The sequence below is a fragment of the Heterodontus francisci genome, chromosome 16 (genome assembly GCF_036365525.1).
Source record: "Heterodontus francisci isolate sHetFra1 chromosome 16, sHetFra1.hap1, whole genome shotgun sequence".
Classification (NCBI taxonomy): Eukaryota; Metazoa; Chordata; class Chondrichthyes; order Heterodontiformes; family Heterodontidae; genus Heterodontus; species Heterodontus francisci.
In genome coordinates this window covers 76,858,895-76,872,092 of record NC_090386.1, presented here as the reverse complement: position 1 = coordinate 76,872,092, position 13,198 = coordinate 76,858,895, and the positions used below count along the sequence as shown (strand labels likewise).

Below are 13,198 nucleotides of genomic sequence, written 5' to 3'. Positions count from 1 at the left end.
ACTGTACATCAAAAGGATATGCAACAAAATGAATTTATCCAAAAATACATTAGGTTGGATTTTTCAAAGTCAAAAACTTATGAATATCTTAGTAATACCACAAATTGTAGAACACCACTTTTCAGTTTCTTCCAGCTATTCAGGGATGCTCCTGACTGCCACAGCTCCCAACTCTTCAGGTTCCAGACTTAACATTTTTCCATTTATTTTTATACCTGTTGTCCTCCACATTTCATCTCTTCAATCTCCCCTCCCTAACCTGCTTTCATCTATTTCCTCTTTGCCTCTCATTACAAGCACCGGTAAGAAACTTAGGCCTGATGTTTAACACAATTTTTAGGACCTCATAGTTCATCCTATTATTTGTTTCAACACACGGCCAATCAGATTAGCCCTAAGTAATCAGATTACACAACATATCAGTACCATTTTGTTCAGTCAACACAATTGTGTAAAAGAACTATGCATAAGTAAATTTTACTCTCCAAAAATATCTTCTGTCCCGACAAGATTAAACATAAGACAGGTCAGAGTCAAATAAATATCGAACAAAACATTTCCTGTGCAGAGCAACCACTATGGTTCGAAGTAATAGTAAATGAACATACTGTTCTTATCAGTCTGCTAAAACCTTTTGCTAACTTGCTTTTATCTGTATATTTTGATCACAGTACCTCTTTGGGAAATACAGAGCCGCAATATTAGGATCCAACTTTTGTAGGTCATCCAAATAAATATCACAAGGACCCAGATGTTGGCTTCTTTTAGGTCCACCTATCCAGAAGGCAAAAGTGTAATATTAGTGCTCACTTGTATTCTTTGCACTTGCCATTTAAAAAAAAATATAAAGACGCAAGTTTATAACCTAAATATGATTACTGTAATGCAGACTTAGTACCTACCATGTGCTTGCTTGAAAAACAGTTATATGTGCCAGTTTAGAATAAGGCGTTAATACTGAAATTGTGTAATAAACACTATTTAAGCTTGAAATACAACAGCTGTCTATTTATCTGCTTGCATATACATGTATAAAGTTTCTGGAACAAATTTAATTTAACAGTGGATGAATAAATCACATCAATTACTGTTACGAGGGTTTCCATTTTGTTAAAACTGGAGAATCTATATTCTAAAACTGAAAAGGGATTCCATAGATGATGGAATCTTGAGGAAGCTAACTATGGGCGTTTTTCTTAAAAGTTACCAGAAGGTTTGGACTGAATGTAAACAAGCTTTACAGGAAGGCACCTGTTTGCAAAGAACCCAGCAGGGGGTTGTGTTTTGGCTTGAAGAACTCTTCTTTTGGGCCTCCTTATCTCGAGAGACAATGGATACGCGCCTGGAGGTGGAAGAACTATTTACAAGGAAGTGACAAGCCACGATTTATGACTGTCACAAGGCTAGTTTCTGAAAGGATTTTGGTTTCATTTTGAACTGTTAAAAACAGGCAGTTGGAGTTTGCTCATTGACCTGCGAGGAGAACAGAAGATAATTCAGCCAGCCCATCTTTCTCTTGAAAAGCAAATCCTGTGTCAAGTGCGTTTCCTGTTACCTCCTATATTTGAAGAAATCCTGCATGTTTGTAGAAACCTTGTATAAAAAAAAACACCTGAGTTAAGACCTATGTGAAACCTTCTGCAGCTGCATCTCTTTGAAAGCTAACGACGACGCCTGGAAAAAACTGTTCTAGGAAGATTCCATTGGCAGCCGCCTATTTGCCTTTGGGACACCTCGCCAAAACAAAAGGACTTCCTTCCATGCCTTCTTTTAAGCCAAAGTGTTTTTTTTTTTAATTCCTTCTATTTCTTTGCAACAGCTGGAAACAAAAATCCCTTTTATTTTTCCTGGTTAACCGGTTATATATGTATGTGCGTGTACATGAGGGTTAGGATATACAAGGGGTTTTAATATTTCCATTTGTGTGTATGCTTTGCTTCATTATTGGTTAAGACTTTTTATAATAAACGGATAGTTTTGTTGTTTATTAAAGAAACCTGGTTGGTGTGCTTTATTCTGGGGAAAAGCAGAGTATCCAACTCACTTTCAGTAAGTGTGCAAATTTAAATATACGTTGTGACCTGTGCAGAAGTAGGACTGAATTAGCAGTGCACTCCTCCTGCCTCGGTTGTAACATTACCTTGCCCAAAATCCCATTTTTATAGTCATATTGAAGAGGATTACCAAATACTAAGAGCTACTTTATTTGAGTGCAGTCAATATAAACTGTTTCATATGATAGCATTTTTTTAATTCCAACCAAGAACTCTGAACAGTTTGAGTACAGACTCACTGAACTGGTTCAGCAATTTGCTCTGTTAGGATCTTGGGAGTACCATACCTCATTACTTCATTTGTTTGTAGTTGACAGGGTCTCCGTTGAAGCCACTGTCTCAGCTGTTGACACATTACCCAAGACTTCAATCGGCATCTGCTACCAATTTTAGAAACAGAACTTGCAGCTATAGAGTTCAGTAAAGAAAATAAAATTGAAAAAAAGTTTCCAAAAAAAAAAGAAACTTTTGATGGAAATTAAATCTGCCAGCTGCAGTTTTCCTTCCACATTTGTTGACTGGGACAAGCATTTTGTAGTGGGATAGGTGATGGGGTGAGGTAAGGAAAAGAGATAGAGAATGGAGTGAACAGGAAGGCTGAGAAGTATATTAGTCAAAGCAATTATGCAAGTGATTCCATTATCCACACTCAGTTTTGGGTTTCTAGTTGACAACAGAAGTTGAAAGGAATGCAAAAGGCACAAAGATAAAGGAATCTTCTTTCTTCTTCTTTGGCCTCCTTGTCTCGAGAGACAAATGAGTAGGCGCCTGGAGGTGGTCAGTGGTTTGTGGAGTGACTATAAAAGTCCAATTCTCGAGTGACAGACTCTTCCACAGGCGCTGCAGATAAAATTGGTTGTCGGGGCTGTTACACAGTTGGCTCTCGCCTTGCACTTCTGTCTTTTTTCCTGCCAACTGCCAAGTCTCTTCGACTCACCACTCTTTAGCCCCGTCTTTATGGCTGTCTGCCAGCTCTGGCAATCACTGGCAACTGACTCCCACGACTTGCGGTCAATGTCACAGGACTTCATGTCGCGTTTGCAGATGTCTTTAAAGCGGAGACATGGACAGCCGGTGGGTCTGATGCCAGCGACGAGCTCGCTGTACAACGCATCCTTGGGGATCCTGCCATCTTCCATGCGGCTCACGTGGCCAAGCCATCTCAAGCGCCGCTGGCTCAGTAGGGTGTATATGCTGGGGATGTTGGCCGCCTCGAGGACTTCTGCGTTGGAGATACGGTCCTGCCACCTGATGGCAAGGATTGTCCGGAGGCAGCGAAGATGGAAAGAGTTGAGACATCGCTCTTGGCTGACATACATTGTCCAGGCCTCGCTGCCGTAGAGCAAGGTACTGAGGACACAGGCTTGATACACTCGGACTTTTGTGTTCCGTGTCAGTGCGCCATTTTCCCACACCCTCTTGGCCAGTCAGAACATGGTAGCGGACGCCTTTCCCATGCGCTTGTTGATTTCTGCATCGAGAGACAGGTTACTGGTGTTAGTTGAGCCTAGGTAGGTGAACTCTTGAATCACCTGCAGAGCATGGTCGCAGATATTGATGGATGGAGCATTTCTGACATCCTGTCCCATGATGTTCATTTTCTTGAGGCTAATGGTTAGGCCAAATTTGTTGCAGGCAGCCGCAGCCCTGTCGAAGAGTCTCTGCAGACAATCTTCTGTGTGGGATGTTAATGCAGCATCGTCAGCAAAGAGGAGTTCCCTGATGAGGACTTTCCATACTTTGGGCTTCACTCAGACAGGCAAGGTTGAGCATCCTGCCATCTGATCTTGTGTGGAGGAAAATTCCTTCTTCTGAATTCTTGAACGCATGTGAGAGCAGCAGTGAGAAGATGATTCCAAACAGCGTAGCTGCGAGAACACAGCCCTGTTTCACGCCACTCAGGATAGGAAAGGAGTCTGGTGAGGCACCGCTATGCTGAATTGTGCCTTTCATATCGTCATGGAATGAGGTGATGATACTTAGTAACTTTGGTGGACATCCGATCTTTGCTAGTAGTCTGAAGAGACCACGTCCGCTGACAAGGTCAAAGGCTTGGGTGAGACCTATGAAAGCAATTTAGAGGGGCATCTGTTGTTCATGGCATTTCTCCTGTAGCTGGCGAAGGGAGAACAGCATGTCAATGATGGATCTCTCTGCTCGAAAGCCGCACTGTGCCTCAGTGTAGACATGCTCAGCCAGCTTCTGAAGTCTGTTTAAAACGACTCGAGCGAAATCTTTCCCCACTATGCTGAGCAGGGAGATTCCACGGTAGTTGTTGCAGTCACCGCGGTCACTCTTGCTCTTATAGAGGGTGATGATATTGGCATCGCGCATGTCCTGTGGTACTGCTCCCTCATCCCAGCACAGGCAAAGCAGTTCATGGAGTGCTGAGAGTATAGCAGGCGTGGCACTTGATTTCAGGGGTAATGCCATCCTTTCCAGGGGCTTTTCCACTGGCTAGAGAATTAATGGCATCACTGAGTTCTGACTTTGTAGGCTGTTCGTCCAGCTCATCCATGACTGGCAGAGACTGGGCTGCATTGAGGAATATTCTCTGAGAAAGACTACAGAGGTCACGTTGTATCAGAAGAAAACAGTTAGGAAACGTTCATGCTTCTATTACTTCCTATGCCTCTCCTTAAATTGGGGCATAATGTACTGTGTAATATTACTGCACTGTTTGCTAACAGTAATATTCTGTTATCTTTCACAACTTTTTACTCTGCAACACCTTAACTTGAAAATCTTTTTGAATATATAAGTCGTTTGGTCAGTACGAGCTCAAAAGTAAATGGAGCGAAGAAAGCCTATCGAGCTACAGTGCAGTGCCAATAATCAACTCTATATTTACATAAAACTATCTCGGGGAGATAATATATTAACTGTTATGGTCAAGTGAGGAGAGGTTGAAGGGTTTCCCTCTTTTCCCTCCTTGTTAGACCACAACAGGTTTAATTCTCTCAAAGAACAAGTAGGGCTGGAGAAACTCAGCACAGGTCTGGCAGCATCTTTGGAGAAAGCAGAGTTAATGCTTCAGGTCAGTGACCTTTCTTAAAATGGATGTACTGGCCAATTCAGAAGATGTTTCATTATTTACTTGCTATGACCATAATAAGAACCAATTGAACAGCTTTTCTTGAGTTAATAAATAAAGTTAACTTTGAAAGCTTGCTAGGTGGAATGGAGCAATAGTGAGAGCCCCACTTAGGGTCTCCTTAAGTCAGAGTCCAGTTACTTCTCCCCTGCTGCAGAGAAAACACCAGCTTAAAACCACAGATGGGGAGGAGCTTGTCACATGACAGTCACTCAGATTCAAAACATAGCGGTTAGCAGTATTTCTCTCCTGCAAAAAAAACAAGCAGTTCCTTTGAACTTCCTGGGTCTTGGTACTTGCTGGGGAATTAGCAGACATTTTGTCTCCCTCCTCACAAGCATTGCAGTGTAGGATACAGTGCTGCAAATTAGGTAGCCAACATAATCTGCCAGCAAAAATCACCCTTTTAGCTGGTCTTTTAAAAATGTCTTTTTAAAAAAAAATACAATTTCAGATCTCCAGTCAGTTGACTAAAGAAAATCATTCAACAAAGCACACTGACATACCATATGAGAAAACTGCACCTCAAGTTAGGAGGACAGATACTTTTACTCTTAAAACACAGATTTCAATCTGTCCACTGAGGGGAGTTTACTCCACAGGTGGGGTGGGTAAGACATTGCAAGTCAACTCATGGTTCTCAAGGAATTGGGGTCAGATCACATAGATGCACTTCTCTGTTACAAAATAGAACATATTACAATAATACCTAAAAGCAAGAGAAAGAATAAAATGTAAATAGACTTAGATTATCTGTAGTAATCTTCACATACAGAATGATGTCCCAGAACACTTAGGGTGGACAATGAGTAGATTTTGAGCAGGAGGGAGAAAGGAAAAGGGGGGGGGGGGGGGGGCGGGCTAAACCACTGTACAAGAAAAGGGTCCTGGAATGCTTTTGAAGACAGGAAGAGAGTAACAAAGTGGAGATGCTGAGGATAAAGAGTTCCACATGGCAGGTGCAAAATAAGTGAAAGAGTGGTGGTTAATGGTGAAAGGAGACAGCAAATTATATAACATGAAGCTGATATTGAGTTACAACACAAGAGGACAAACCAAATAAAAAGCTTTTTGAATTTGTGGCTGCACACAACACTCAAAGATTTATAAAGACCTTTAAAGTAGTGCAACATCCCAAGATCCTTCACATATGGGTGTCAGATCAGCTGAGTAGTAACTAGGGGGAGGGGGGAGGGGGGGGGGGGGGAGATTAGGTTAGGGTAGGTGACCTTAACCACATTCTATATGATGTCAAACACAAGTGGCACAAGAGCTAGTCTAACACTAACATTCCAGATCAGTACCTGACCATTATTTTTATTTGCTTTACAGCAATGCAAAAATGGTTGCTCAAGTACATCTTACTTTACAGCCATTGAGTCTCTCATTATGGGTTCTTTATTTCTATATATTATGTACGGATTTGGCATAACATAAAACCTCCATCTTTTAAATACCCTCTTCAGGCTGAGGTCATTATTAAGGCGGCCCTCTATCATCATGGTTTGTCATCAGCAACATCAAAATCGTCAAATCAGGTTAGCAACTAACGATCACAAATATGCTCCGTACCACTGAGCTACCCACGAACAGCATCACAGGAGATCTAATATTGTCTAGTGAAAAAAATTACCATTTTATGGATGACTGAACAAACAACCAAACAATGGTTGGGAGCACGTTACATAGGAGATTTCGATGACAATCTCAAATCTGGCATGAAACCTGGACCATTCAGTCTTCTGAATCTTGATTCTGTCCAATACCTTTCAACATATTTCTAAATACAATTTTCAATTCAACATGCATTTTCAACTTTTTCTTTTGGAGTTTAGCCACTGCAATTTTGAAACTTATTTTATTGCTGTTAGATACAGCCAAGCTTTTTTGTGCAACTATAAAATATAATGGGAGGCAGGGCAGTCCTCCCCGTAGGCATCATGTAATTGCAGCTGCTTCCTTCTAACTGTAGCTGAGATCAACAAGAGATCAGTAAACTTTTTGTAACCTTCAAGATCCAGGATCAGCAACTGATTTGCATTCTCTATTCTTTAAAAGATTATGCTCCATCTGTAACTCTTGTATTTGACAAACACACAAGATTCCAACAATCTGACATCTAACAGCTCCCTGAAGTGCTGTGCCGAGTGGCAACAATGAAATTAAAGTTGATATTAAACTAAAAGTTACTTTTCCCAAATTGCCACTCTTTATAGCTTTATACAGTACTTTGTGTGCAAAAGAATTGATGGCAGTTAAGGGTGAAATCACAAAACTGAATAGTTTGATGATGAACTGTGAGAGTGATTTTACAATACACAACACACTTCCAGCTTTTCCATCCACCCCTTGGCCCCATTTCTACTTCCGCTCTCTTGAATGTACCAGCTTTTGTTGCACTATGGCTGCACAAGAGCCAGCAGCCTTCAGGTTATTTGATAAGACATCATGCATCAGTCTGAACATTGAGTTTGGCAGGCTATTTGATTGTGGAGTGCCTTATATTCTTACGCAATTCTATTCTCACCCAGTGCCCACACTCTCCAGCAAGAATTGCTGGAAAGGAGTTAGAAGTAGGAATCCTCCTTCCAAGCCGGAGTAAGATGAGGGCAATTGTAGCATCCCAGCTAAAACGACCTCATTGAGAACAGACCAAAAATCAGACCTCTTCGGTCACAAGGCTATCACAGAGGCTCTTCTCAGCTTTCAATATACAGTCTTATCTCACTGTCAATTTTTATTAAATAATTGAATTTAAATTCCACCAGTTGCCGTGATGGGATTTGAACCAGTGTTGCAGGGCATTGGCCTGGGCCTCTGGATTACTAGTTCAGTGACATTACCACTGTGCCACCATCTTCCCATATAAGTGCAAGTTGCTGTTGAAAAATGATGCATCCACCCAGGTCATTCATGAACTTGCATAAGTTTTGGCAAAATATTTTTGATTTTCATTTGTGACAATATTTTATTATATCAAAACCTAATATAACTTTGTATGTAAAATAGCTCTAAACATATTATGTTCCTAAAAATAAATGAATTAACACTAATAATACAAAGAATATTAGTGTAAGTAACATATATAATCTCCACACATACATTTCTAGAAAAGGTATCCATAAATTATTGAAAAATCTATGAATGCCACAGAAAAAAAGTTATGTTTGTGTTTACCTTTCTTTTTCTCTATTTCTTCTGTTTTTATACTGGCATCTGGGTAAAGTATCTGCTGGGCTGGACTACTACTGTTTTCTATAGTGGATGGGTTTTCAGGTTCTGGCTGAGATATGGTTCGAAAGACTTCAGTATCTTGATCTTCTGACTTACACATTTCAGTAGCTTCTGGCAGTGATGTTTGGGCTGCAATATTTGATACTGATGTCTCTGTCAAAACTTCTGTTTGTTCCAGCGACCAAGAGGTGACTTCTAATAAAGTTGGCTCTGTTGTGGATGGAGCAGTCTGTTCCATGGATGTTTCAAGCAATGCAGGACTTCTTTGGGTTCGAGGCTGAGGCTTGAAAACAGTTATGATATTGTTGATTTCAGAGGAATCACAAACAGCTGCATCTGTTGCGCTGTTGTCCATGATGACTCGGAAATGTGTATGCTCAGAAGGTGTAATGGTAGCTACTCTTAGTTGCTCAGACTTTTCCATTTTACTGACCTGTAATATGAAAGCCATTTCTTTACATCACCATTAAGTTGTGATTGGAACAGGTTTCATCATAAACACAAACGCAAGTTAACAACATTTTTAAAACCAATAAAAAGAAATGTTTAAGTATTAAAAATGTTTTACACTAAATCAATACAGCACAATACGTCATCAGCAAAGATAAAACTCTGAGAAAGTTTTCTTAAACTACCTTTTTGTTGGAAATATGCTGTAAATGATCAACATTGAACTGTTTGGAAATCCAAAACTCTCAAGAGTGAAGTAACTATCACACAGGATTTGAAAATATTTATACTAATAATTAGGCAATTAAAAAAATTGAAAGCTGTGACAAAAATGGGCAAACAAAAAAAAAAATTCAGATTCCAATGTTCCCGTTACGCTGCACACGTGTAGTCGTGCAGAAGCCTGGAAGGTACCACGCAGGTCTTGTTCAGTGTTAAATACTGTGCCTGCACGGCCTTGCAAAAAAATTTGCAGGTACTGTGCATTTTTTTTTTAAAATGGCTGCGCACAGCGAGATTGTGCAAGGATCATTGGCACTAACTGGCTTAATTATTTTTACACAGCTGCAAAAACTTTCACTTTGAATGGAGATCATGGAGCAGCACAAATATTTGACAGTTATTAATTTACACCGTACCTGTGGGAAACCTCCCCAAGTCCACTGCATCCGAGACTCTGTTCCCATAAAGGATCCTTCATGCGATTTTACAACCAATTCAGAGTCACTTTTTGGCGATGAAAGTCGGTCGTAAGAATGGCTAAAACAATACATTTTGTTATGTAAGTTTCATAACATTACTGCATTGAAGATAACAAACCTACAAAACTGACTTAGTAATTATACCTCTCAATAGAAGACCATTCACCATCTGAATAAGGATAGATTCCCTGTGAATGGAAGGTGCTTGAATCTTCATCGGGTAGTTCAGAAAAGAAATGACACATTTCACTGCTGTAGAAAAGATCAAGAATTGTGAATTTTTATGTAGAAATTTTTACATATAAATATTTATTTAGACAAGTGGAATACTTCTATGTAAAATTTGACATTAAAAGATCTATGGCATTATTTAAAGAGGAAAAGGAAGTTTTCCAGTATCCTCAGTTAACATCACTCAAAAAAAAACTTTTCATTTGTTTCATTCCTGTGTGGGATCTTGCTGTATGCACAACGACTGTGTGTTTACCGACATAATCACGATCACTGGATTGCAAATAACGTTTACATGGTGTGTTTCGAGATGCAATAAGCATGACATACATGTAATATCACTTTTTTCATATTTTATAGTTTTAGAAAAGAAAGTTTGCTTATTAGAACTGTTTGAGTATGCATTTGATGATTAACACACACATGTTTATGTATAGAGTGTAAGTACTTCCCAGAACCCATTATAAGCAAAGCACAATTAAATTCTTACAACACACGAAGGTGTCAAGGCTGTCTCAAGTTCTCCTTAATTCCAACTTTGACAGCATCCACACTGCAAGTTTAGTGCTGTCATGCAGCAATTTCAGATTCACATGGATGCTAAACTGGTAGTGCAAATCAAGTGCTAAACCAATTTCCAAGTGAAGTGGAGATTCCCTGGAGGGGTAACCTCACAATGTTTTGGTTCAACAATGCACGCAATGTTTGTCCAGTAAGGCATCAAATCCTGCTTTGCCATGTGTTCGGGTCAGTTGAACATTTTGTAAACCTACTTGGCTTAACTGAAAGGCTTAAAAAGCAGAGATTCTCTCAATGTCTACAATTTGGGAGACAGTTGCGTGCACTAGCGTACCCAGACTTGCATAGAGCTTCTCTCCCTAACAGCAGTTAGGCTCTAGCCAAGCAGGTGCCAACAAGTCCAAAAAGGATTATGTCTGGCAAGAACCCAAACTACAGCAACTGGCATAACAATGGTAGCTGCAAATTAAATGCATCCTTAATGACTATTATGCCATCCAAGTACTTAAAACACAAAAACTAATGGCCACAGTAGAATTTAAGTAAGTTTATGTTAAAATCCCCATGCTCAGAATGATAATTATCTCCACATATGAAATTATTAAAAGCTAATTAGTTCTTGAATCACAATTGAATAGTTGAGTTACTCTTCCCTGTTACCGCTTAAACTTGGAAAGCAATTTCTTCTAGAACGCACAATCACTATCCCTTTAGACAAAAAGTGAATTGTTCAATGACTGCAAGAAGACTTCATTTGTTGTACAATATATCTTCAGAGTTTGACACAATATAGATAATTGGGTTTGGGAAGGGATAAAAACATTATTTTTCATTGGATTATGGTCAATGCAAAAGGGCCAAATGGCCAACTCCTACTCCTAAGTCCTATGTACAGTACTGAGGGAGCCTGCATTGTCAGAGGTGCCTTCTTTCAGAGGAGTACCTTGGGGAAGCGGTCATAAATTGACTTTAACTGTGTGAATGCCATGCTAGGCCCCCACTTTCCAAGAATGAGGCACATTAATTTTGTCATGAACATGGATTTTAAACTGTTACTGGAGTGAGGGAGGACTTGCTGAACAGATCAGCCGTGGTTGGAAAAAACATTTGCAAATTAAGAGACAGTGTTTGGAAGGACAAATCAGCCATTCCCTGACATTCAACCCACAATGGACTTTTGATCACTAGACATCGAAAGTGGGGGAGCTCGCATTCCAGGTTGAATACGAAGAAAACAGACATGGTCAAACCAGCTAGTCACATGACTAACCTGCTGGACTATGAGTTTTTTGCATTTATACAAACAGTTTGGGCAGAAATTCTGTTTGCTCCTGGACTGAGAAGATCTCTCTCCTGTCTGCTCCCATCTCTTTTTCACAAGCCTCTGAATCCACTGAAGACACATGAACTCCAAGAGAGAGAAGTCTCCTACAGCAAGGTTTAATAATAATACTGGACCTAACAAAAAGCAAGATCTACCTACAATCAAGGACTCTACAGTGAGCTCGAAGAAGCGTAACAAAAACTCTTCAGATGTTGCCTCTATTTGTTCTGTCTCTATTTGCATATGTGTATCATGTATGTATGCTAGCGTGGGTGCGCGTGTACCCGTAGGCGTCAACCGAAATACAATTTAAGCGTAAGTTTAACAAATTCTGATGTAAACTTAAAGCAAAATACATATAAAACTCTGAGACCACAGGCAAATGGTAACTGAATGATAACATTAATCACATCACAAGTAAAATAGGATAACACAGACTGAATCTTGACTCCAAATACAGGTGGGTTGAGGTTGGGTCAGAAGTTAAAACTCAAAAATTCTGAAACAGGAACACAATCTGCCTTGAATTCACCCTCTTCTGGTTTCAGAGGAGAAAGGACAAGGGTTGGGTGACCAATCTACTCATGGGAGGCAGTTTAGTCAATTTAAATATGATAATGAGGCTGCCTGCCTTCATCTCAACAGTCATTGTATTTTTGAACTCATGTCGGCCAGTTTTCTTAGGCCTTGGAAAACCAGAGGAGGTGAAAGGAGATGAGAAGGGTTGAATTCATGCATTAAATGCCTTTGCAGCACTGTTTGTGGGCTAGGAAAAGCAGGGGTTTCCTCCAGACCCGGCAAGCTACTCAGTAACCCCACCCCCATGATCTGTCTGTTCCCTGCCACCCCTAGACCACCCCAGTGGTCATCAGACCACCCCCAAATATTTGCAACATCGCTCCCTGCTCACCAACCCAGCAATCAGGATCCCCCCCACCCCTCCCAACTAGACCTAGCTGTGCTCCTCAGCTGAAGTCTTCTGCTGCAGGCTTCCTCGCCCAACAGGCCTCTAACCGATTAATCAGAGCTGCCTCTGGGCAGGAAACAGACAGAAAAAGTAAAGGAGCTCTGCAGTTGAAAACTGCAGGACACTCAGGAAACACATTTTTTTCAGTTTTCCCAAACTCAAAATAGTGCCCCTTCATGGAATGTTCCTCCAGGCTAAAATCCAGATCCATTTTTCTGCTGGATCTACACACAAATTTAGGTTGGTTCTGCGGTCACAAGGAGAAAGTGACAATGAAACCAGTGTAGAAGTTAAATTTCAAGGCTGTGTAAGAAAATAAAAGCTAAGAAATTGGGGATTATGGAAAACTGACAAGGATCATGAAAGACTGTGGGACATAGTTGAGCAGAATCAGCAGACAGGAGGTGCATGCAGTGGAAAAATGTGAAGTTACAAATTTTGGAAGACCAGGAAAAGGAATGGCAACACGACCAATGTTGAGGTTTTGTGGTAATATTTTAAATGGAGTACAGGAATTTTGGTGTGCATGCATACCACCCATTAAAGACCATAACATAGGAAACAGAATCCTAAGTTTTGCACAGAGATACTAAGAAGAAAACTAGAAGTTTTAATTCTTTACTT

At 40.3% G+C, this 13,198-nt stretch overlaps 1 protein-coding gene across 4 annotated transcripts in view; it reads right to left on the bottom strand.

Moving 5' to 3' along the window:
* LOC137378213 (phosphatidate phosphatase LPIN2-like) overlaps positions 1 to 13,198 on the bottom strand; it is a 90,110-nt gene that overhangs the window by 38,915 nt on the left and 37,997 nt on the right. For all 4 annotated transcript variants that reach the window (XM_068048413.1, XM_068048410.1, XM_068048411.1 and 1 more), the window contains 4 exons: positions 9,678 to 9,785; positions 9,471 to 9,591; positions 8,326 to 8,815; positions 675 to 774 (listed from right to left, as the gene is read on the bottom strand). In XM_068048413.1, the coding sequence (XP_067904514.1) occupies positions 675 to 774; positions 8,326 to 8,815; positions 9,471 to 9,591; positions 9,678 to 9,785 (819 nt within the window). The remainder of the gene's footprint in view (positions 1 to 674; positions 775 to 8,325; positions 8,816 to 9,470; positions 9,592 to 9,677; positions 9,786 to 13,198) is intronic.